General features: G+C 30.6%; 1 protein-coding gene across 1 annotated transcript; it reads left to right on the top strand.

Moving 5' to 3' along the window:
• Positions 1-9367: 9367 nt before the first annotated feature.
• On the top strand, positions 9368-17806 carry LOC136796949 (odorant receptor 10-like). The gene is made up of 5 exons (XM_067052157.1): positions 9368-10198; positions 14142-14241; positions 14340-14447; positions 16325-16480; positions 17669-17806. Exons 1-5 carry the CDS (start codon positions 9369-9371, stop codon positions 17720-17722), a joined length of 1248 nt encoding a protein of 415 aa, XP_066908258.1. The 5' UTR covers position 9368; the 3' UTR covers positions 17723-17806.
• The last annotated feature ends 7246 nt before the right edge of the window (positions 17807-25052 follow it).

The following is a 25052-nucleotide window of genomic DNA, read 5'->3' as shown; positions in this document are numbered from 1 at the left end:
TATAGTCTCATACAATACAGACCCCTAACTATACACAATGTTGTTATTAAAAGAAGAAAAATAATAATAAAATAAATAGATAAGAGTAATGCTTTTTAATAAAAGAGGAATGTAAAATTAATAACAAAAAATAATGACATTGGTACAATTAAATAAAAGAAACAATTGCTCTCTAATAGTGAAAAGAAACAAGTTAATTTGAAAAAGGGGCGAGAGCAGAAAATAGAAAAAAATAAATAAATAAAAAAAATGAGTAATAATAAAAAGTAAAATTGAGGCAGTGTGACTATTGATTAATTCTATATGTATTAAAATTTATAACAGAATGTCCTGCAGCAATCTGGGCTTCGGGTTGAGGTTAGGTTTCCCAGGTTGTAGATCACTGCTCCTGTCGGCAACTGGGAGTGGAACTTCATGAACCGTTTTTTGATTTAATCCTCTATTGGCTCCATTTGTAATTCGCGATGCAATTGGTTATTTCTTATGAATCAAGGAGCATTAACTGCGATTCTTAGGACTTTATTTTGATTGTAGGAAACTAGGTTTTATAGGGTATACAATATATCGACATTTTGCAGCATAATTTTTGTTTAAATATAATTTATTTATGATATTTATAACTGTATTTAAATACATTCAACTAGTTAATTTATTATTTGTTACAAAAGGGCATGATACAAACATTTGGAGAATCTATCAATTGATAAAACTCCAATAACATTGGAGAACATTCTAGAACAGGTCTCGAAGTCACCTTCTTTTAGTATCATGCTGATTCGGCATCATATAGAAAATTGAGTCGTGATGAATGTTACGAAGAAAGGAGCATTAAGGACAGTAAGGATTAGATATGAAAAGAAATTAGATGCTTTAGTGGAGCCCCATAGCGGCAACAGAATTTAAAAAAATTAATTAATTTGAAGGATCAAAGATACGTTTCTCTCCCACCAAGAAAATGAAATGTTGAAGAATGTTCCAAACAAAGTTAAAACGTCACCAAAGTCTCCCAATATTAATTGGACAACGCTATTGAACACTAACAATAAAAAAAATAAATTTCTTCAAAAAATATGTAAAAGAAAACTTCGTCTGAAAAAGCGAAGTAAAATGCTAAGAAGATTTCAGGCTGGCATAGGTGCCAGGGTATGTTGTTAATTTAGTGCCATTCACTTCAAATTTATAAAATACGAGTATTATGTGCATATCTAAAAGTGTTTCAATACTTCTTGGATAGACTAAAAATTATTTTTATCTACTTGTTTACGCACGTGAAAATTTAATTTGTATTGATTTATAATTGAAAAATTCATTACTAAATAATTCAAAAACACTATCCAAATTATAGTCTCAAAACATTTATTTCATTTACACGTCCAACGTTTCGGCCAATTCGGCCATCTTTAGGGACAATCTACTTAATTTACTATGAGACATATCATTTAACCATTTTAAAAAACTCCATACAGGCTATTCTGCCCAGGTCAAAACATTTATATCTAATATGTCAAAAATACATTAAAATCACAGTCAAATTATTTCTCTTTTACCAATAATAAATAGTGGTAAAAGAGAAATAATTTGACTGTGATTTTTAATGTATTTTTGACATATTAGATATAAATGTTTTGACCTGGGCAGAATAGCCTGTATGGAGTTTTTTAAAATGGTTAAATGATATGTCTCATAGTAAATTAAGTAGATTGTCCCTGAAGATGGCCGAAACGTTGGACGTGTAAATGAAATAAATGTTTTGAGACTATAATTTGGATAGTGTTTTTGAATTATTTAGTAAAAAATTGCCAGTCTCAAGAAAGAATTTTAAGATTATATAGAAAAATTCATGTTCATATGCCAAAACCGTAAAAACTAATACCCCTACGAAGATACGTGTAATAAACTCCTTTATAGTAAGTTAAATTACCTTTATTTTGATTGCTCGGAGGCATCTTTATTTCTAATGATTTCTGATACATATTTGATTAATAATTCTGAGATATATTAGTTGAATTCTAGATATCAACATATTGTGCCCTTATTTTGGCAAATATCATGAAAACTGCTGCTCCTACAAAGATTTAAAAAAAAAAATAATAATATCTGTACGGCTACAACCCATGGAGGGTCTTGGGTTCAGTACTTTGTAAAGAAATACCGTTACTAGACCAACGGTTGTGCAAGGAGGTGATTTGGTCAGAATCACTCGACCGCCAGAATTAAGGGTACCCAATTTAAGAGGCTGGGTGTACCCCAGGAGAGTTCCAGAACCCACGACTCACGACTACAGTGTATCAGAAAACAATTTCTGCCCAGCCGGATTCTAACTCGGGTCCTTGGAGTCAGTAGCCAAGCGCTTTACCCCGTGGCTACCGCGCTCCCTAAAAAGATAAATGGTGATACCCTTTTTTTTCTTAATAGAAATGTTTCATTATCAAATCTGAATTTTGCTTTAATCAAGACAGCAATGGATCTGACCTTAATACCTACAGTAAAAGAACTCAAGAGAAGAAAAAAGTTATTTCACCCCAATTTTTGATTACTTTAATGAAAACTTTGTGTAGTTACTGGTCAAAATTTATGAGTCTGCCAAGTATAGGTAGGGGGAATAATAATTGGTGGCTGCTTCAAAACTATTTTTAAAAAATTAATTTTTTATTCGGAACTCCATATCTTCAAAACTATCTACAACACTAGAAAAGCAAAAAGAACATCATTCAAAGTAAAATAAATTTACAAAAGTGTGAGCCCTAAACGAGCTTTTTACGTTCAATAGCTTCTGAGATACAGTTGTTATATATTTTTTTTTAAATTAATATTTACTGAATTCATTTTGAAAAACTATATGTCAGGCACCATATATGTATATTACTACTAATATTACCTGGGAATCATCCACCACCACATGCATGGAAATTAATGAGTGGGGGAGTTATCCAGAGGAGGGATGGCATGCATGCATCGCATATCTTATTTGTTGTTTTATTTATTTATTTACTACTTTGTTATTTTTTATATTGTAATATTTGTTATATAGGGGAATTTGTTGATAAAATGAAATAAGGGTTGTAAAATGGAGGGGAAAGAAAGAAAAAAGGAATAAATTGAAAAGCTTGTAAAAGACTGATATTAATTGTAAAAGAATACTTGAAGAAGTTTGTCGGGGGGGGTGCGGTCAGCAAAGAACAACATAAATAATCAAAACCATATTTATTTATTTTATGCCGACGTTTCGACCTGAGTTTCAGGTCTTCATCAGGGGTTGTGTCGTAGAGGAGGGAAAGATTAGTACTGCCTTTCCCTAAAGGGGGATTATACTGCCTTCTAAAAGCAGTACTAATCTTTCCCTCCTCTACGTCACAACCCCTGATGAAGACCTGAAACTCAGGTCGAAACGTCGGCATAAAATAAATAAATATGGTTTTGTTTATTTATGTTGTTCTTTGCTGACCGCACCCCCCGACAAACTTCCTCAAGCATTAATCTACGGTCAACTATCTACACCTCATCGTAAAAGAATACTGTGGGAAAAAAAAATGTTATCTTTCTATTATATTGTATCATATCAAAAAATGTAATTTATGTATGTCCGATCACGGATTGATCAGTATGCTGTGTAATGTAGCAACCCGATGTATTTGGGCATCATGAATGAATAAATTTCTTTCTCCTAACTAGTTTAACGTGCTATAATGTAGTTTATGGCGTTTATCTTCGTAGGAATATTATTTTACATGATATTTTTAAAAATAAATTCACAAAATATCAATTTCTAATTGTTTAGAAAAAATTTTAAATTTAAGAAAAAATATGTCTTGGGAACTTTAGACGTACAGATGTCTAATAGCAGACACATTAAAGCTGTTTAAATTTACTATAAAGTAGTTTATTATGCTTATCTTCGCGTATAAATAGTGTTTCTCATGATTAGTTAAAATGAATGTATTTCTTGTGGTCCAAAGGAAATTTTATGTGCAATATTCATATTTATATGCAAATTTAATTAAAACTACCATTCCTAAGAAGGTATTCTCCCAAAATATAGTTTTTGACCAAAGAACTAGAAATCATCGCTTTGTAAATTTATTTTACCAAAAATTCTAAAAATTATTATTCCTCAAAAGCTAAACATAAAAAACTAATTTGATGGTTTCTGAGGTACAATATTTTAAAATTATTTTTATGACGAAAAATCAGGAGTTAGTTAATTTATTTTCAGAAACCTATATCTCAGAAATCATTACATGTATTTTAGCATTCACATTAAAGCTAGTTTGATCCTCTATACAATAATTTATAACATTTATCTTCTTAGGATCCTCAAGGTAGTATCCTTAGTCCCATCCTCTACACCGTCTACGGCTGACATTCCAACCAATCCTAACACTATTCTCACCACGTATGCTGATGACACATGTGTGCTCGCTGTTAATAATAACCCATTAATTGTATCCCAAAATCTCCAATCCCATATCACAGCCCTCGAAGATTGGTGTCGTTATTGGAAGATTAAGATAAATTCCAACAAATCCCATCAAATCACCTTTACCCTTCGTTGTAAACCTAATGACTGCCCTACAGTTTCATTTAACGATGTTACTCTTACTCCTGTCGAACAGATCCGCTACCTTGGACTACATTTATACAAGCGATTAACCTGGAATCCTCACACCAGACTGATAAGACAGGAAACAGCACATCGATTTCGACTATTACAGCACTTACTAGACAAACGGTCTAAACTTCCAACACATTACAAAAGACTGATCTACATGACTATAATAAGGGCAATCTGGACATATGGAGTTGAGTTTTGGGGCTCCACTTAACCTTCCAATTCCTCTCGTATTCAATCCTTACAATCCAAAATCCTTCGTGAAATCCTCAATGCTCCTTACTTTGTCACAAATAAAATCATACATGAAGACCTTAATGTCCCTTATGTAACCGATCTAGCCCGAACCAGATATCACTCCTTCCATTATTAACTCTCTAACCACTCAAACCCCCTAGTTTATAATCTTGCATCCTCTTCCATTCCTGACAATCCTCCGAGGTACTGAAAAGAAGATGGCCACGAGACCAGCTAATGTAAAATGTCATTAGAGTGCTACCAATGGGTAGTTTCTCTACACGCCTGTAACACTCCAATTTAACTTAGATATTAAATGTATTATATAATATACAGTTGTAAATAGCAATAAATAAATATTTTTAATAAAAAATCTTCTTAGGAGCAGCAGTTGATTTCTAGTTCGAACAAATTTTTTTATTTATTATAAAATATATCTCAGAAATGATTAGAAATAGACGTACAAATGTCAGCTTGAACTCAAATTAAACCTAGTTTAAAGTTCTATAAATTAGTTCATAGACATTTATACGTCCGAACAACTAGAAACATATTAATTTTAGCAAATATCTTGAAAAATATCACCTCCGCGACTATTAATATAATGAATTACTTTATAACAAATTGAAATATCTTAGATTTTTTTTTTATTTATTTGTTGATATTTACAACTGTATAAAAAAATACAACCAGTAAATTTGATCTTACTGACATAATGATATGATACAGGATGTAGAGAAACTACCCAGTAGTAGAACTCTAAAAACGGTTTACAATATAAGGTCACGAGGCCATCTTCTTTTCAGGCGCCTATCTTAGATTTGAGAGCTAATAGACAGCTATACATAAAGAGCATTTCGGCATACAAAGGATCTTTGCTAAGGGCGAACGTCAGATTAATTGCTATCTTGATCCACGTTTAAGTCAGATTTAGCAATATAGAATCTATTTATACTGTAAACTTGTTTGTTTGTTTCTTTAATTTTTTAGTAATAAACTTTTCACAGGGAGCTCTTTGATGACTCTTCCATCTTTTGGGGGGAAAAATTAATTTCTTTATTTTTATATATTCATCTACTCCACAGTAATTACTACACAAAGTGTTTAAGTAAGGCGCCCCCTCACTTCTGTACAGACATTCATGATGCCATCTAGTGGCAAAGATATGCGGTAGGAAGTCTGGGCAGCCATCTTGGTCCCCAAACAAAGGGGCTAGTACCAGTAAAGAAGCCATCGTGACCTGTACCGGAGAAGAAGAGGACAGAAATCTTCAATGAGCTCTCTTCTCATAATGATGAGGGAGTAAATCCTTCGACTCAGGCGAGAGAGGCGGCGGCGGCAGGAGGATGAGAAGAGAGAACCCTCCTTCCATAATCACATTCACATCACAACCAACCTTCAAGCTCCATGTAATCAACCAAGTAAAATGTAATATCTTCATCAATTAATGTAATAAAACCAAATTTACAACTAACCAACTAACATATATTGTAACACTTTGCTCGAACTCTACAGCTAATTGTGTCAGAAACCTTTAAAGATAATAGATTTTATTTCATTTTAAAACCATTATATCAAGTTTATTATAAATACAGTCCACTCATTACCAGCAAACTATCAGTAATACCTTAATTTGAACCAGCTTACCAGTATAATAATTAATTTGGGTAATATCCCCCAATTTGTACTCCGGGGAATATCTAAATTAAACACAAAGATGATTCTTATGTCAAAAGATTATTTCATTTTTAATGTAAATCAAAATTTATAAACTAAACTTCTTAGAAAGTAACACAACAGAGAAACGTTGTCTAAAAAGAGAAAAATGGAAAAATCTTTAAATAAAGATTTCGCTTGTTCAATTAACCAATTATTGTAAGTTATAGTAAAGTGTTTGTGTTTTTTTTTTGTTTTTTTAATAATTTATTTATTGATATTTACAACTGTATACATATATACACATCAAGTAAATTTGTTGTAAGTGATATTATGACATGATAAAAACATGTGAAGAATCTACTCATTGATAGAACTCCAAAAACATTTCTAAAGGAGAAGATCTCGAGCCATCTTCTTTTCAGACGCCTAGGAGGATTATTAGGTAGTGAAGGATATGCCAGGTTAGAAACCTTTGTTGGTTTGGGTGGTTGGGAAGTTTATTATGGAAGGATTGGTATCTGGTTCTGGCCAAATCGGCAACATAAGGGACATTGAGGTCCTGAAGGATTTTGGACTGTGAGGATTGGATTCGAGAGGAATTAGATGGTTTAGTGAAGCCCCATAACTGTAAAGTGTTTAAAACCCTCTTTATTGTGCAGAGGAAAAAAAATAACTTATTATATTTTGTATAATTCGTAAAATAAAATATATTCTAGGACATTGATTTATTTTCTTACACGTGGCTAGTTCGAAGTATGGACTCTACATATCCATGCTTGTTCGCAGACTAAACTTCGCACTCCGTCCAGTCACAGCGATGCACTTTGCAATAATTTTTTTAGTTATTCAATTTAACATGATTTTATAGCTTCAGTAAAGAACATAACGACTTTTAAATTACATATCTTCTGGACATACGGAGTTGAGCTTTGGGCCTTCACTAAACCATCAAATTCCTCCCGAATCCAATCCCTACAGTCAAAAATCCTTCGTAAAATCCTTAATGCTCCTTACTTTGTCACAAATCAAGTCATCCATCAGGACCTCAATGTCCCATATATTGCCGGTTTGGCCAGAACCACATACCGTTGCTTCCATGATAAACTTCCCAACTACCCAAATACACTTGTTTCTAACCTGGCTTCTCCTTCATTCCCTAATAATCTTCCTAGGCGGCGAGATCTTCCCCTCCAGAAATGTTATTGTTATTATAAATGAGTAGATTATCCACATGTTTGTATCATGTCACTATGTCACCTACATCAAATTTACTTGTTGTATATATTTTTATACAGTTGTAAATAACAATAAATAAATTATTAAAAAAAAATACATATCTTAGATTCTAACAGAAGTATTCTTTATATATAATCTTTACACTTGATAGTGTAGGTTTTATTGTTTTAATAAAATAAATTTTATCCAATTATAGTCTCAAAACACTTTATATTTCTTTTGTCCGACGTTTTGGCCTATTCGGACATCCTAAAGGATAAAACAACATCAAATTTAAAAATGCCTTATGCAGTCTATTAATTTCAGTCCACAATTACTCTATTTTGTCAATTCTTTATAAAACATTAAAACTTTTATCCCAGTTAATTTTCAATATTATAACTTATTACAACAATTGTATGTTAGACATCATGCCATTTTGCAATATAATTTACTAGTTGTATATTTTAGTTTACTCTGTTGGTAATAAATATATGTTCTGGATTTCTTTTTAGGAAGTCTGGTATGTTAATTTCAATAAAAATGTTTTGGTGTTAAAAAACTTTTAATTTGAATGTAATTTATTTTAAATTTACATATTGTTGCACAACGTTCCGGGACTATTGTCCCATATTCATGAACTTTAATAACCTAAAACAATAATAATAATCCTCATTCATGTGTATTACAATTCATATAATTATATTCAGCTCATAATTCGTCAAAAATTTGAATTTCAAAAAGGAAATCATGTCATATCAACATTGCTTAGAAAAAAAAAATTGCTTAACACTGTTTCACTTTTTATCATTCCGTATTGGTGCATTCGTCTCTCTTTAGCACAACCATTTTTATTTAAATATATTTTATTTTTGGGTCTTGAGGTTTAATAAAAAATACAACCATATTAAGGTGAAGTTTTGCACCTTTATTGTTTGCATAGTATTGCCGAACAATTCAAAAAACTGTTTTTAGAACATAGAATTTGTTTAACGAATTATTAAAAAACTAAAATTTACATAGTTCGATATAAGATTAATAATTATAAACATTACTTACATTTTTAAAACCTCTTGAAGCAATGCTGGTTCATCTAATTTAGTTTTTTGAACTTTTGAATTCCCGAAACTGCCAATTTGTGTTATTATATCCTGAAAATACTCAAGAATTTTTGGATATTTTATTTTTGTTTATATTAGAAGTGCACCATCTCAAAAATAATTCGAATAATGTGAATAAAAATTTTTTATGCTAACAAATACAATATTGTAGGAAAATACATCAAAAGTTCTGTTAGTAATTCCAGAATAACCGATGGAAAAATTGAATTGTTGTCCTCAGATGATATAAGATTCAATTAATGATAGAAAAATTAATTTAAGGGTGAATGTCAGTAAGTTATTAATTAAAATTGTCTACTTCCTTCTTATTCTGTCGTCTAAGGAATTATTTCATAATGAAACTACTTCAGCTGAAATCAAAATTAATTTCCCAATTAACTGACAGGGCCTTACTGGTGATCAATAATTACTATTCTAATTTATGTTTGGTAATTGGAACATTAATAAGAAACTGGAGTCGTTAAGAAGGTTCGTATATAAGAAGACTCTAGAAGCTTGGGGGAAATTTCAGTACATTTCTGGGAGCCATGGAAGCTATGAGAGACTCAGATGTCATCGACGGTCTAAGTATTAGGTACCTCAAGATCTTCGGGATATGGAAGATCATCAATGACTACAGGACAACAGGGAACAAGAACATGATCCTTAAAATTCAAGTAATAGTAACGGTGATGCTTACAGTACCGTCGATATTATCCCAGTGCCTGGCTTTACTTGTCATCGAAGTTGATATTCAAAAGGCAACGATCTTAAATTTCCACGCTCTACCGGCTTTGCATGCTTTGGCCAGACATCTTGTTTTTTGGTTCAATATAGACAGTATTTGCAGACTGTACAATTTGATGAGAAAGGATTTCTTGGAGAAGACTGTAAACGATATCGAAAGAGAAAAAGTGGAATTTATTTATCGCAAATTCAGTAGAGAAATTAACACGACATGTTTGGTAGTTTTTATTGTAATTAACATTGCAGGATCTTTTATATTGATCTTCCCTGGTATCTCGGTAGACTACATCCTCTACCACACTGGTAGCATGTCTGCTGTCACTACGGGAAGGAAGAAGCTCTCTACAGGATGGTATCCTTTACCAATGGACACGTCTCCTTGCTACGAGATAGTTGTATTATATGAAGGAATCTTGGTGACGTGGACTGCTAGTTCTATAATAGTCTTCATGTGCCTATACTATCAGCTTTTGATGTGCCTTCATGCACAATTCGCAATGACAGTTTCGCATGTTTCCACTCTGAAGATAGATTATAAATATGAAAAAAATAATATTGAATCCAGCTTTACTAATCACCAGGTATACTCACGGTTGTATAGAATTTTACAAGATCATCAGAAACTTTTAAGGTATATCTTATAATAATCAAATATGCATAAATATTTTATTTTTTTAACAAAAGATCTTGAGTTTTGTTCTTATAATAATCAACTATATTTTGCCGACGTTTCGAGATTTTATAATTCTCATTCAGTGAAAAAAAAAAAGATTTTCATGACCAATTATTAAACATAGTTCAAGATTTTATTTTTATTATTTACTTATATATGTTTAAGATGTTAAAAAATGGTCAGATAATCATTATATTTTTAAATGTAGCCGTGAGTCAGCCCTGTGGGCTTAGGAGAAACATAAATTGGGTACAATTTAGGCGGTCGAGCGTGATTCCGACCAAATCACTTCCTTGCACCACCGTCGGTCTTTTAACAGTACTTCCTTTCAAAGTACAGCACCCCTGCACCTTCTGGGTTCTAGTGGTATAGAGTTATTTTTTAATAAATTTATTTTTCTCCATTTCATTTATACATAATTATTTTAATGTTTTTTTATTATTACTTTTATTTTTAGTTAATATGGTATCAATACGAGAACAATAAAACCTCAAAACGTCGCCAAAATATAGTTGGCTATTATTTACTGAACCTCGAGGTCCTCTAAAATATATCATTAACAGTCAAGTAAAACAGTTATTAATATCTGTATGACGAAGTTAAAATGACATTTTTATTATTATTTTTTTAAAATCTCTTTTTATTATTATCTACAGTAAAACAGTACATAAGTCAAATATAAATATGTAGATTTCAATACGTAAATATACGTGCTTAACTCCATAACTACCCGAACCATTTGTTCCCGACTCTGGTCCCTCTTCAATTCCCGATAATCCTCCTAGGCGTGCGGGAAGATGATGGGGCCGAGAAGTTTTCAATATAGAAATATTAGTGAAGTTCTAGTAATTGGTAGCTTATTCATAAGTCTGTAACATGCCATTGTACACCACAATGCACATATTTACTAGTTGTACTTTTAGTCGATACTGTCGTTAATTTTAATTAATTAATCGATTTATTTTAATTTATATTTGCACAACTGTTAATCCAGTTACCAATTATCTTTGAACTTTATTTGGTTTGGTTATTTCAATCAAAAATAAAATAATTTTATAAAAGGAAGTACTATCTTACTATTGTACTAAGAAGATAGTACGAGTGCAGTCAAAATAATTCAGATAGTAAATAAACTTTATTTAATGTGATTAAGTGAAGTATGTACTATAAACATCATCTATTATTTTTATTACTACTACTTTACTATTTTGATACATTTATTTCCTGGTTAACAAACGTTTAATCAATAATCCTAAAATCTTAAATTATTTTATTTTTAAATTAAAATTTCTTTATAACTTTTATTTTAGTATTTGTAATTTAAGCCTAAAAAACAAATAAGCATCTATGATAAACAGCATCTACTACTTTTTTCAACTACTAATTAAAAAAGTTATAAAGAAAAAGAAAAATGAATAATTTCAATTATAAAATAATTTTATTGTTGTGTGTTGTAAAAAAAACAAAAAACAAGTGTTCATAAAGATGGATTAAATATTTAATTCATTTATAAAAAACAAATTCTTTCCCATACATTAACTTTAATACTTTAGTTGGTATGGTAACTGCAATAATTAATAAAATAATTTTATAAAAGGAACATAGTAGGGGTGCGGTCGAAATAACTCAGATAGTAAATAAACTTTATTTATTAAGTTAAAATGAAATAACTCTTCCGTAGTAACTTTCTTTACTTTAATTTATCCGTTACAACGAAGTACAATAAGCTTATCGGGTACACTTAACATCATTATTTCCTCCAATTTCAAATTTTATAATTAATCTGGTCTTCTTATTTAGTCATATATATATATTTGTTTTTATTTATTTATTTGTTGATATTTACAACTGTATAAAAAAATACAACCAGTAAATTTGATCATAATGACATATGATATGATACAAGATGTAGAGAAACTACCCAGTAGTAGAACTCTAAAACAGTTTACAATATAAGGTCACGAGGCCATCTTCTTTTCAGGCGCCTTGGAGGATTGCCAGGAATGGAAGAGGAAGCAAGGTTAGAAACGAGTGGGATATATATATATATATATAAAATAACGATAGTCATTATTCTTGTCCGTTGACTTAAAAGAATTTATTTCATATATAAAACAAGAAGAAAACTAAGTACAATAAAACATCATGCTAACAACACTTAAATTAAAGTTATTCTGTTATAAATTAAGAAAACTAAATTCACTAAAACATTACATTAACAAAACTTAAACTAAGGTTATCCTATAAATAAGAATATCAGATTAATTATAATATTTGAAATTGGAGGAAATAATTATGTTAAGGTTTGATGTAACAGAAACGGTGTTACAAATTAATTTAAAAAAAAGAAAGTTATTAAAAGTAAGGGTCGTTCACAAATCCAAAACTCATCAGGAAAATGAAGCTAAACATTAAGTAAATAAACTATTTATTACGATTCAACATTTATTGCTTTAAGAAAGATACACACATCTGAAATTATGTAAGAAAGAAACTGAATAAGATAACATGACAAAAAATAATCTTAGGTATGGACAAAAATGATGTAAAATATATGAAAATTTATAATATCATTTAATTTACTTTGTTCATTTTTACATAAATTTTGTTACATTATTTAACTTTTTTTCTATATTTTATTAGCTCTGATGATGCACTTCAAACATTAGCTCCCAAGATATAGTTTTATTAGTAATTGAGTGATTTTGACAGCACCCGAACCATCTTCCTTTTATATACTACATATTACACACAGTCAATCAACAATATTCCAATACTAAAAATATTTTATTTTTAAATTAAAATTCCTTTATTTTATTATTAGTAGTTTAAACCAAAAAAAACAATTAAATATGTAGGCCTTTTTGGATTTAGAAATTATATCCATTAATCATCAACTTTAATACATAGGGCTTATTTATCTCTCTTTCCTCGGTTTGCTGGTGTACCTCAGGGTAGTATCCTTGATCCTATTCTTTAGGCAATTTTCACAGTTGATATCCCAACCCATCCTAACTCTATCATCACCACGTATGCCGATGACACATGTCTATAGATAGTTAATAATGATCCTTCCGTTATATCTAAAACCCTTCAATTTCACACCGCTGCCCTTAAAAATGGTACCGAAACTAGAGGATTAAAAGAAATTCCAATATATTTTACCTAATTACATTTACCTTTCGTTGTAAACCCATGACTTCCCGCCCCTCAGAAACCTTTAATAATATCCCACTCATTCCTGTCAATCAGATCCTTGGGACTTAGGACTACATCTGGGCAAACGACTGACATGGACTCCTCCTCCAAGACTGAAAAGGCAAAAAAATGCTCGTCCATTCCGACTATTACAGCACTTACTAGACAAACGGTCTAAACTTCCAATTCATTACAAAAGACTGATCTACATGACTATAATAAGGCCTATCTAGACATATCGAGTTGAGCTTTGGGGCTCCAATTTTTATCTAATCCTTACAGTCCAAAATTCTTTCTGACAAATCAAGTCATTCAGCAGTACCTCATTGTTCCATATATTGCCGATTTGCCCAGAATCAGATACCAATCCTTCCATAATAAACTTCCTAACCACCCAAACCCACTTGTTTGTAACCTAGTTTCTCCTTCATTACCTGATAATCCCCTTAGGCGTCTGAAAAGAAGATGACCCCGAGATTTTCTTTTCTAATAATGTTATTGAAGTTCTATCAATGGTAGATTCTCTACATGTTTGTATCATTTCATTATCATCTAATAGCAAATTTACTAGTTTTATATATTTGTAAAAAAAAATATATGAATTTTTAAAAATAAATAAATACATAATTTTTCCAGTTCCCAGGTTTATATATAAATATTTTTTGGTGTATCATGTAATTATTGATTTTTGTATTGGTCACAGTTACGCAGCTGAACTAAGAAGTGTCTACAACCCATTGGTGACAATGATCCTGGGAGTCGGTATGTCTGTCTTGGTCATAGGAGTGTTCCAGTTTTTATTTGTTAGTACGGATTAATATTATCATAAATATAATTTATATATTAATTAATTATTATTATTTTTAATTTATCGCATATTTTAAACCATGGAAATTTTCAGGGACAGACAGGAGATCTTGTGTTCGTAGGACGCGCATTCCTTTACGTCTTGTACCAAAGCGTCGAAGTCAGCATGTTCTGTTTTGGATCTTTATTCGTTCAAACGGCGGTAAGAGAATTTTTATAATTAGTTCACCTCTTGCGAGAACTCTCACACTCAACCTACCTCCGTCAACCTATTTTACATTATTTAATTAGATTAGTGAGTAATAGTTAATCTGTAACAAAAAGTTTAAAAATTTAATGACATAGTGGCAAAATAGGTTTATTTGAATAAATTTATTGACTTGAACAGAATAGCCGGCAAAAATATTTTAATTGTTAGATGTGAGTTGTAAATTTATATTTAAGATTATCCCTGATGGCTGAGTCGCCCGAAACATAGGACGTTTAAGGAATTAATAAAGAGTGTTTTGAGAATTAGCTTGGACACAATTTATCTAATTTTAATAATAAAATCAGTTTCTGCGGTGCGGTCAGCAAACATTATCAATCTTCGGCCAATTATCTTCACCCCTTTATAGATAAAAGTATTTTTTTTAGGTTGTACAAAATGTCAACGTTGGGATCATTTCTTCTTGGGTACAAATAGTATCTTGCACAGTCACTTTTGTTTATCAAGTCACTTGTAAAAAATAATTATGAGAAATCTTTTTTATAATAAACACTGTACACTTAACGGCGGACCAACCCCCATCTACAAATTACACAACTGTTCTTTTAATTGTAATACTGGTTTCTTAAATTTTATAACTGCAATTTACTTTATTTAATGTATTATATAGTTCAGAATTTTTTTTTAAATATAGTAGAAGTAGGGAAAAAAATGAATTTTAAATAAGAAATAGAGAGATAGAGATTCTGCCATATATTTATATTGAAATATAATGTAGTGATCACTAAAACATTTCTTATATAATAGAGATATAATTTTTAATTAATAGAAGAAAAATTAAAGTCTGACTCAAAGGGACTGATAAAATGGACGCAGCCATGTTTCTGGGAGTGAATAAAATAACTCGTACGTATTAGAAAGGCAAATTATTGTTTTCGGTTTCATTTTCTTTTAACATTATTCCGACCTCCACATTTTCTTCTAGGGGTATTCATGATGTGTTAAATTTAAAATGTTTTACCATGCTATATAGTATAAGTATAGAATTGTGAGTAGCCCTATGTAAAGTCATGTTAAATGCAGAGGAGCTCCTAGCGGATTTTTTGAGCAACTTGTTTTATAACCTTTCCTTCCTAAAATTCATGTTATTGTTTACTTTTAAGTTTTGATTAATGTAATTTATTACAACATGCCTAAAATAAGTGAAAAGTGGAAGTAGTGTGAAAATTTGGCTACTGAATGTCTTGTTGATCTTCTCACTTGTAAGGAAGAGAATCAAGATGAGATAGTTGACAACTGTCATCACATTATTATTATTGTCATCCATTGCTTTATTAGTTATAAAAACATTCGAAACAATACTAGCACAATAAAAACACAAATTAAGCCAATAACGTAATTTTAAAATAACTTAGTTACTGACTCTCACCCATGTTAAATATTATATTTTTTTAACATGCTAAAAGAAGAAAATATTTCTTCAGTTAACGTAAGTTTTTCCATTTAACACGCCTTAACATGTTAAACTAAAGATCATGAATCCCTTATGAATTCGTAAACGTTTGTTTTAGGCACATATATTTCTAAAACAACGAATTCGGGTTGGCCCAATTGTGATGGAATATTGGAGATTGGTAGTGAGATGGCCTAGAAAAAATATTAGCAAATGCTATTTCTTACTTTCGCTGTTGTTTTTTCTTTAACACACTTGTAATTCGAAAACAGCTTGACCGATTTAGTTCAAATGTGATTTAGGAAATATAATCAGACATTTTTTTTTAAAATTTTAATTATAATTACTAGAACTTATACCATTAGTATTAACATCTTTACATTTTTTTTTTCCTCATTCCATTCAACATTATCCACAGAGTTCAGACTTGCAGTTCGCCATCTACAGCAGTGACTGGTACAAGGCGGATGTGAAGTTCAGGAAGGCGGTCCAGATGATGATGATCAGAGCGAAGAATGGAGAGACCCTCACTGCCATCAGGATGTACCCGGTCAATGCAGAAACCATCATGGCTGTAAGTTTATAAGCGTTATGAGTATCGAGTAAAATTTTTTTAAAGATTAATATGAGAACACAATGGTTGGGAGTGCGGTCAATGAAGAATACAAATAACTAAAAACTGATTCATTAGAGCTAACATTTCGGGCAGAATTTAAAGCCTTCATCAGGGCTAAGAGCAAAAACAACTATAATAAATAAATGGTAATACAGAATAACTCGAAACATAACAAGATAGCATTTCATATGGGTACATAAGTATTAATGAAGAAAATGTACAGTTTAATATAATAAGAATATTGAAACTGTATATAATAATATACAGGGAATATGGTGATAGTACTGTTGAAGCAAAAGTTACGGGAAGAGATGCATTTAAACTTTCTGAACACTCCTTATCCTTAAACTGTTCTTTTAATATTGACAATACTTCTATACTGACCACAGTACAAAACCATGATATTGTTCTTATCATTGATTAAGGTCCGAAATTTTGGCACTAATAAATACTGATTTGTGTTCTTCACTAACGAAACAAGGAAAAGAGGGAGGCAAAAGGTGAGGTGATCAGATTATGAGGCAGGAGATGATGACAATATCCTGAGATTAGGAACTTGATAGCGGCAGCACAAGACCATGACGATTAAAGGAAATGATTGGAGGAGTCCAAGACCTTTTCCCAAAAACTTCGAAAATCTAGGCATAGAAGCTAGTTTTATTCTAGTCTAAAAATATTTTTTTATCATTTTTTAAGAATAAATTTTTTACTACTCCTTAACAATAAGTATAATTAAACAAAAAATGACAACAATAAATAATTTCCAGTTTTTGTAACATGTAAGATATAAGGTCCTTTGATTCAAAGAAGGAAGTCACAAAAGCCTTTTTTTTTATTACTTTTGCAACTACTATTACTATTGCAATAGTTTATTTTTTGCCAACGTTTCTTCCAACAATGAAAGTTTTCATGAGGACTTTTGTGGTTGGTGGATGCATAAAAAGTTAAGTATATTTTTGTTTTTCTACTTCTAATCCACATGCGGTCATGACCAAGTAATTTTATTAAAATAAATTATATTAATTCTTAAGTCTTGATATTCATAATTATTTTTTTAATGATTTTTATAATATTTTCATATTGTTCATTATGATATGAATTTATTAATAACTTAACTAAATTGTATTTTTTTTTTTTGTTTTCCAGATACTCCAATTCACATACACGGTCGCTACACTCATGTCAAGATTCGTGGAATAAAGACTGTTCTAAAAAAGAGTTACTATAACAAATCAATCTGTAAAAGCATTATTTATTATTTGTATTAAATAAAGAATAAAATTTTAAGTAATTGAGTTCATGAAAAAAAAAAAAATCCTATTCAATATTGAGTAAATATTGTAAGAAGGAAGATAATATTTTACACTTGGAATATTAAATAACATTGCACATCAATTCTATTGGTTTATGTTAATGGTTCAATATCAATCGTAATGGTAAAATTGCAAAAGCCTCAAATATTTTAAGTAAATATTAATTTATAAAGAGGCTAGGATTTGTCTATCCAGGCATAAGCTGCACTATAATTATAAGTATGAATAACTTAATTTGATATCTATCTCGATCAAACTATTGTTTGGTTATGAGTGGAAAGCGGGAGGGGGAAGGAGGAGAGGGGATATGATCAGCAAGGATACGCAAATACTTCTACCTCAATTTAAGGCCTACGTCAGGGCTAAAAAAACAAAATGGGATTACATCCTTAATTCAGGGAGACATAAAAATAAACAAAATTGGAAATATACATAGCAATAAATTAAGCAGATAGTAGTTTATTGATACTAATAGAAAATATAATATAATATTTTTAAGGTAAGAGTTATACAAAATAAATTATAAAAATGTTGAAAAACAGACAATGTTCAAGTAAAAAAGGAAATAAATATAATGGAAGGTTCGGAAAAATGTAAATAATGAATAATAGGTTTGTTATATTAAAATATTTAAATGTCTAACAATTTAAATTAACATAATGAAATAAAACGATATTTATGGTACAATGGGAAAGAAAGAAAATGGAATACATGTTACAGTGGATAAAAGATACACAGTAATATAGATGAGTGAAAATTAATAAGCTGAAATAAATATACATTCTCCGGAAAAAGGAATAAAGAAGGAAAAAGGGAGAAGACATGTGGGAATGGGAGGGGAGGAAGAAGACATACTTAAAAACGTACTTACTGACTTAGCGGAGATTCCGTTTCAAGTAAATCAAACTCTTCCGGAAACAGCAGGCATAGGCGTACAAAAAAGTACGTTAAACCAAGCGGAAGTTGTTACTGGAATGTATTTACTTGAACACTGCCTTTTTTAAAATTTATTTTGTATAATTCTTACCTCAACAATATTACATTTTATTTTCTATTTGTATCAATCATCTACTATCTGCTTAATTTATTTTTATGTATGTTTCCAAGTTTGATTATTATTTATATTTTCTTTTTCTTTTAAAGGCACAATGGGTTGAAAGCAACAAATGGAGAGAGAGAGTGAGAGAGAGAGGGGGGGGGGGTAGGGGGAGAGAGAGAGAGAGAGAGAGAGAGAGAGAGAGAGAGAGAGAGAGAGAGAATCATAATATATTATTACTGTTTATATTTATCATAGTTTACTCGTTAGGTCTAATTATGATAAAACCAGAAATATTGTCTGATTAGATTAGTATACTTATTACTCTATGAATAGCAGCCCAATGAAGTTGGACAGCACAACTTTTTTTGTTTTTTAATAAAGTTTTTCCCCTAGAGATTGCTAAGTAACTAGCCTCTTGAACAATGGTGTGCAAGGAGGGAATTTCTCCATAATCACGTTCAAGTGCCAAATTTTTCCCCAATCGGGAGGGAAAATCCTACAAAGGAAAAAACACCTTATGAGGCTGGGTCATAACTAAAGTAACTGAAAAGATAAATAATATCTTTACATTGCCTTTACTCACTGCTAAATAGTTATCCCTTATACAAATAAAGTTAGCTACAACTGGATACAGTGATAAATTATTTACTTGTTTTGTTTTTCAGCCCTGATGGAGGCCGTAATTTGAGTACCGTAAGCACAAGAAAATATCAATCCACGATCAACTATTATGATCCCATTATATTAAGTTACTTCATTTAATGCAATGGCTAAGGTTTTTTTGTCTGATGATATTATCAGCTATTGCATTGCTTTCGGATTCTCAGAGACTGCTTATTTTAAAGGACTAAGGATAGATGATTATAGGAGGAATAAATTATTCCTTTTAATTTAGCTATAAAACATCTGCAGCTAACACCATTTGAAAGAGTAAGTAAACTAGTTAATGATTAAAAATTAATATGAAAATCTTCAATATACAAGCTAAAAATGGGGTAGTCAGGAGATCAGTACTTTGTAAGGAAGAACTGGTTCTTGAACAATTGTGTGCAAGGAGGGGATTTCAATCACGTTTAAGTGCCAAATTTTTCTCCTTAAGGGGAAAAATCCTACAAAGGAAAAAAAACACTATATGAGGCTGGGTCACCACTAAAGTAACAGAATAAATAATTATTTTTACATCGCCTTTACTCACTGAGCTACTCCACTCCCGATAAATGGACAATTCATCTAAAATTACAAATCAAAAAAATTCAAATGAACAAATAAACAAGTGACTTTTGAAAAAAGTCTGTTAAATGAATGTGAATTGTATAGAAGCACTGATCCTCAATGAATGGTGTGCAAGGAGGTGATAAGTTCAGTATCACGGTTCACTGCCAGATTATGAGGAAGGAAGGACTCCAGAGGTCTCCTAGGGCTGACTCTCGGCTACAGTAACAGAATAAATAATTATACAGCCCAGCGCCTTACTCACGAGCTACTCCGCTCACAATAAGTAATTAAACCGTCATTGATAGCTACGTGAGAATTCCTCTCACGTTAATTCTTTTTCGTGCATGGGAGCTGCTAGAGGAAGACAGTGATTCCCAACTTCATGGAATCTGTAGTTCACACTCTTCCTTCTATAATCCACCCCCTCCCCTCCCCCCACCACTCTATCAGCTCTGGGTAAGCGTCCAGCCCTCTTTCCCTGACAATATACCCATCTCGTTAGATATTATTGCACGCGTGACTAAAAATATAAAAATATTCAAGTTGTGAGGATTTGTCTCACCTGCGCCAAATGAGCAGAACTTCGGCTTGAAGAGGCAGGAACTTCATTAGGTACGTATTATTTACTATGGATTATATTTCGATTCCATAAGTGTATGTTAGGGTGGTCTTTCAATAATGAAAGATTATATTATGTTTATTACTATTTTATAATTATGTTTGTTTTTTAAAATTTTTTATAACTAGTTTGCTATTGTATCAAAATAATTTTTTTTATGCTTAAATAAACCTGATCTAAATTAAAATTTTATATTTTAGAAAATTCGTTCAAGAGCACTAAATAAGAAATATGAGAAAAAGTCTCAGGTGCATCCGTGTTAAAATCTACACGGGAGAGTTCATAAACTACTATTGTTAACACTCTTTTTAAAGTTAAAATTTAAAAAAAAAAATTAAATTAATAAAAAAAAATAAGAAAAAGAAGGTGAAGGGAATATATAAAATTAAACAAACATATTTTTTTAATATTTATTTATCGCTATTTACAACTGTACATTATAATACACCTAGTAAATCTGATCTAAGTTAAATTGGAGTGTTACAGGCGTGTAGAGAAACTACCCATTGGTAGCACTCTAATGACATTTAAATTAGCTGGTCTCGTGGCTATCTTCTTTTCAGGCGCCTCGGAGGATTGTCAGGAATGTTAGAGGATGCAAGATTAGAAACTTGAGTGGTTAGAGAGTTTATAATGGAAGGAGTGATATCTGGTTCGGGATAGATCAGTTACATAGAGAACATTAAGGTCTTTATGTATGATTTTATTTGTGACAAAGTAAGGAGCATTGAGGATTTTACTAAGGATTTTGGATTGTAAGGATTGAATACGAGAGGAATTGGAAGGTTAAGTGGAGCCCCAAAACTCAACTCCATATGTCCAGATTGGCCTTATTACAGTCATGTAGATCAGTCTTTTGTAATGTGTTGGAAGTTTAGACCGTTTGTCTAATAAGTGCTGTAATAGTCGAAATCGACGTGCAGTTTCCTGTCTTTTCAGTTTGGTGTGAGGATTCCAGGTTAATCGCTTGTCCAAATGTAGAAACAAACATTAAAATACATATTAAGTACAAACTATTATTTAGAATAAAAACTACTTTTTAGTTATGTAGAACTGTACTTTCATTTGGACAAAATATGTAGTCAATGTAAAGATTAACATACATAGAAATAAGTGAAATATTCATATAAGAAACTAAAAAAAAAAGATTAATTACTATAAATAGGGCTGTATAAAGCTATGTATAATGAACTATATTGAAGCAGAATTGGAACAATTTTAGTTATAGTTGAAACTAATAGCTAAAATTGGCATAGATACATTTACTTATCAATGGTTCATTCATGAATAAGGGTTGTATCCATGGCAACTTTAGCTATTAATTGCAACTATTGGTAATTTTTGCCCATTTCTGAACTAATGTATAACGATCGTATACAAGTCTGGAGATCAATTAATTGTGGCATGAAAAAATTAGTTTATTATAGTAATAATACATTATATTTTTCTATTTCTTATTTATAGCCAATGTCAACACAGTAATTAAGTACAACTATAAACATCTAAAATATAAACTATTCATATCTAAAACTATATAGATATTTATAACGCAGTAATTAACTACAACTATAAACATCTAAAATATAAACTATTCATATCTAAAACTGTATAATATCGACCCATCCCCGTTTCCTTTCAAAGCACAAGATGCGGCGCCTTCTTCAACAAGCACTTCAACCCCCGAAGTAAGTTTTGCTGAGATTCTGTGTCCAAGGATTCGGCTCCCACAAAGCCCTGCAGAAGAGAAAATTTTTATTTTCATAAAAATAAATGTAGAAATATGTTACAAGTGTATTAAGGATATCAATCATCCAAAATTAAAGTAATCTAACAATAAATTTCAGGATTAGAAGAAATAAAAAACCCTCTTGAATTCTTTAATTGAACTCCACTGTAAATGCAAACAATGGCAATATTCAAACTGACTTATTTATTATTCATGACTTATTTATGACCATATTTATTATTCTACCTTATATATAAAATAAAATATTATAAGGTCATCACTAAAAACTTTTTCATATAAGGAGTATTCACGTTGTATTAAATTTAAAATGTTTTCCTATGTTAAATATTAGAAATATAGGATTGTAAGCCCTATTTAAAGTTATGTTAAATGTTAAATACATAATACATCCTAGAGGATTTTCTGAGCAACTTTTTTTGGAACTTTTCCTTCCAAAACTTCTTATTATTGTTTACTAACGTATTAGTACAATAGCCCAAGAGGAGAAAAAAGGCAGTTATCTCACCCCAAATTTTGAATACTTTAATGGAAACTATGTATAATTAATAGTCAATATTGATGAGTCTGCCAAGTATAGGGTAGGGGGAATGAAGAATGGTGGCTGTTTCAGAGCCATAAAAAAAACTAATTTTTCATTCGGAGCTCTATATCACAAAAAGTAGGAACAACACAAAAAAACCTAAGAGAGCGTCATTTAAAGAAGAGTAAATTTGCTAAAATATGAGCCCTAATAGAGTTATTTACGCTAAATAGTTTTCGAGATATAGCTTTTTAAAAAACAACATTTCATAAAAATGTTGTATGGGATGTACTGAAATATCAGTAGTTAGTCAATTTATTTTGAAAAATTTATATCTCAAAAACCATTCGACGTACAGATGTCTATTACCACTCAAATTAGAACTATTTTTATGAGCCAGAAAGCATTTTATGATGTTCATCTTCGTAGAAGTTTACATTTTTTTACATTACATTAGTTTACATGAAATTCGCTAAATTAAATTGATTTATAGTTGTTCGGACAAATTTTCATTTGCCTTATTTATATTTATATGTTATATTAAAAAACTACTACATCTACTAAGATAATTGTGATAAACTACATTATAGTAAGTTAAATTTCCTTTATTTTAAGTGTTGGCAGACATATGTGCGTCTCATGGGTCTAGAGATATATTTTTTCAAAAATCCAACATTTAATACGAACAACTAGAAATTAACACTTTGTGAGTTTATTTTGTCAAAACTTCTCCTCCTACAAATATAAACGTTATAAACTAGTTTATAGTAAATTTAACTAGCCCTAATTTGAATGCTGGCAGACATCTGTACGTCCAATAGTTTCTGAAATGAAGTTTTTCATAAATCAAATTTATTGTCCAACAAATATAAATCATTTTATTTTAGCAAATATCATGAAAACTACTATTCCTACGAAGGTAAAGGTCATAAACCTCTTTATAGTCCATTAAACTAGCTTTAATTTGAGAGCTAATAGACATCTGTACGTCACATATTTCCTGAGATATAGATTTCTCAAAATAAATTAACTAACTGCTAATCTTTCTGTAGATTTTTAAGAAATTTTGCTTTTTAAAAAGCTATATCTCGAGAACTATTGGACGTAAATAATTATTTGAGGGCTAATGTTTCAGCAAATTTACTCTTCTTTAATGTTCTCTTAGATTTTCTAGTGTTGTTAGTTTTTAAGATATAAAGGTCCGAATGCAAAATTAAGGTTTTGAAATAGCCGCTCTTTGTTATTCTCCCTACCTATACTTGGCAGACTCATCAATTTTGACTAGTAATTATACATAGTTTTCATTAAAGTAATCAAAAATTGAGGTGAGATAACTGCCTTTTTTTATTCTCGGCTCTTGTACTATATGTTATATCGTTTTAATATGGTAAAAGAAGGAAATATTTCTCCATTTAACATAAATTTTTCCATTTAACACGCTTTAACATGTTAAACTAAAGATCATGAATACCCCTCTAACAGAGAGAAACTCTCATGTGTCTGCTAAATGTTGGAGCAATACCTATTACTGGTTCATCTACTTTTTTTATTATTTTTTTTTTTTTTGGACCCTTTGGATTTCAAAAACTGTTAACTTATATGTTGTTATTTCCTGAAAAGCCTCTTGAAAAGAAATTTTTGAACATTCTTTTTTGTTTAGTTTAGAGTTACTTTACCCCTAAAATAATTCGGATAATGTAACCCAAAAAGTTTAATGCCAGCAACTACAATATTCTAGGAAAATTGCTAACTTTGATGTTTTCATAATTATGGAACAACTGTTACAACAGCTCTGCTGGAGGTAAACTGCATTTAAATAATCTCAAGTAATCCTTTCGAAAATATTACATATGAAGAAAAGACCGATTTGGAATTCTCACAAAGACCGAAAAGACAGGAAACTACTCCTCGATTCCGACTATTGCAGCACTTACAAGACAAACGGTCTAAACTTCCAATTAAATATTTTTTTTTTTATAATTTATTTATTGAAATTTACAACTGTATACATATATACACATCAAGTAAATTTGCTGTAAGTGATATTATGACATGATAAAAACATGTGGAGAATCTA

This window comes from Halyomorpha halys, unplaced genomic scaffold (genome assembly GCF_000696795.3).
Source record: "Halyomorpha halys isolate HHAL.00 unplaced genomic scaffold, Hhal_1.1 Scaffold83.1, whole genome shotgun sequence".
NCBI lineage: Eukaryota > Metazoa > Arthropoda > Insecta > Hemiptera > Pentatomidae > Halyomorpha > Halyomorpha halys.
Note: the sequence above shows the minus strand (reverse complement) of the source record. Positions and strands in the feature narration are given on the sequence as shown.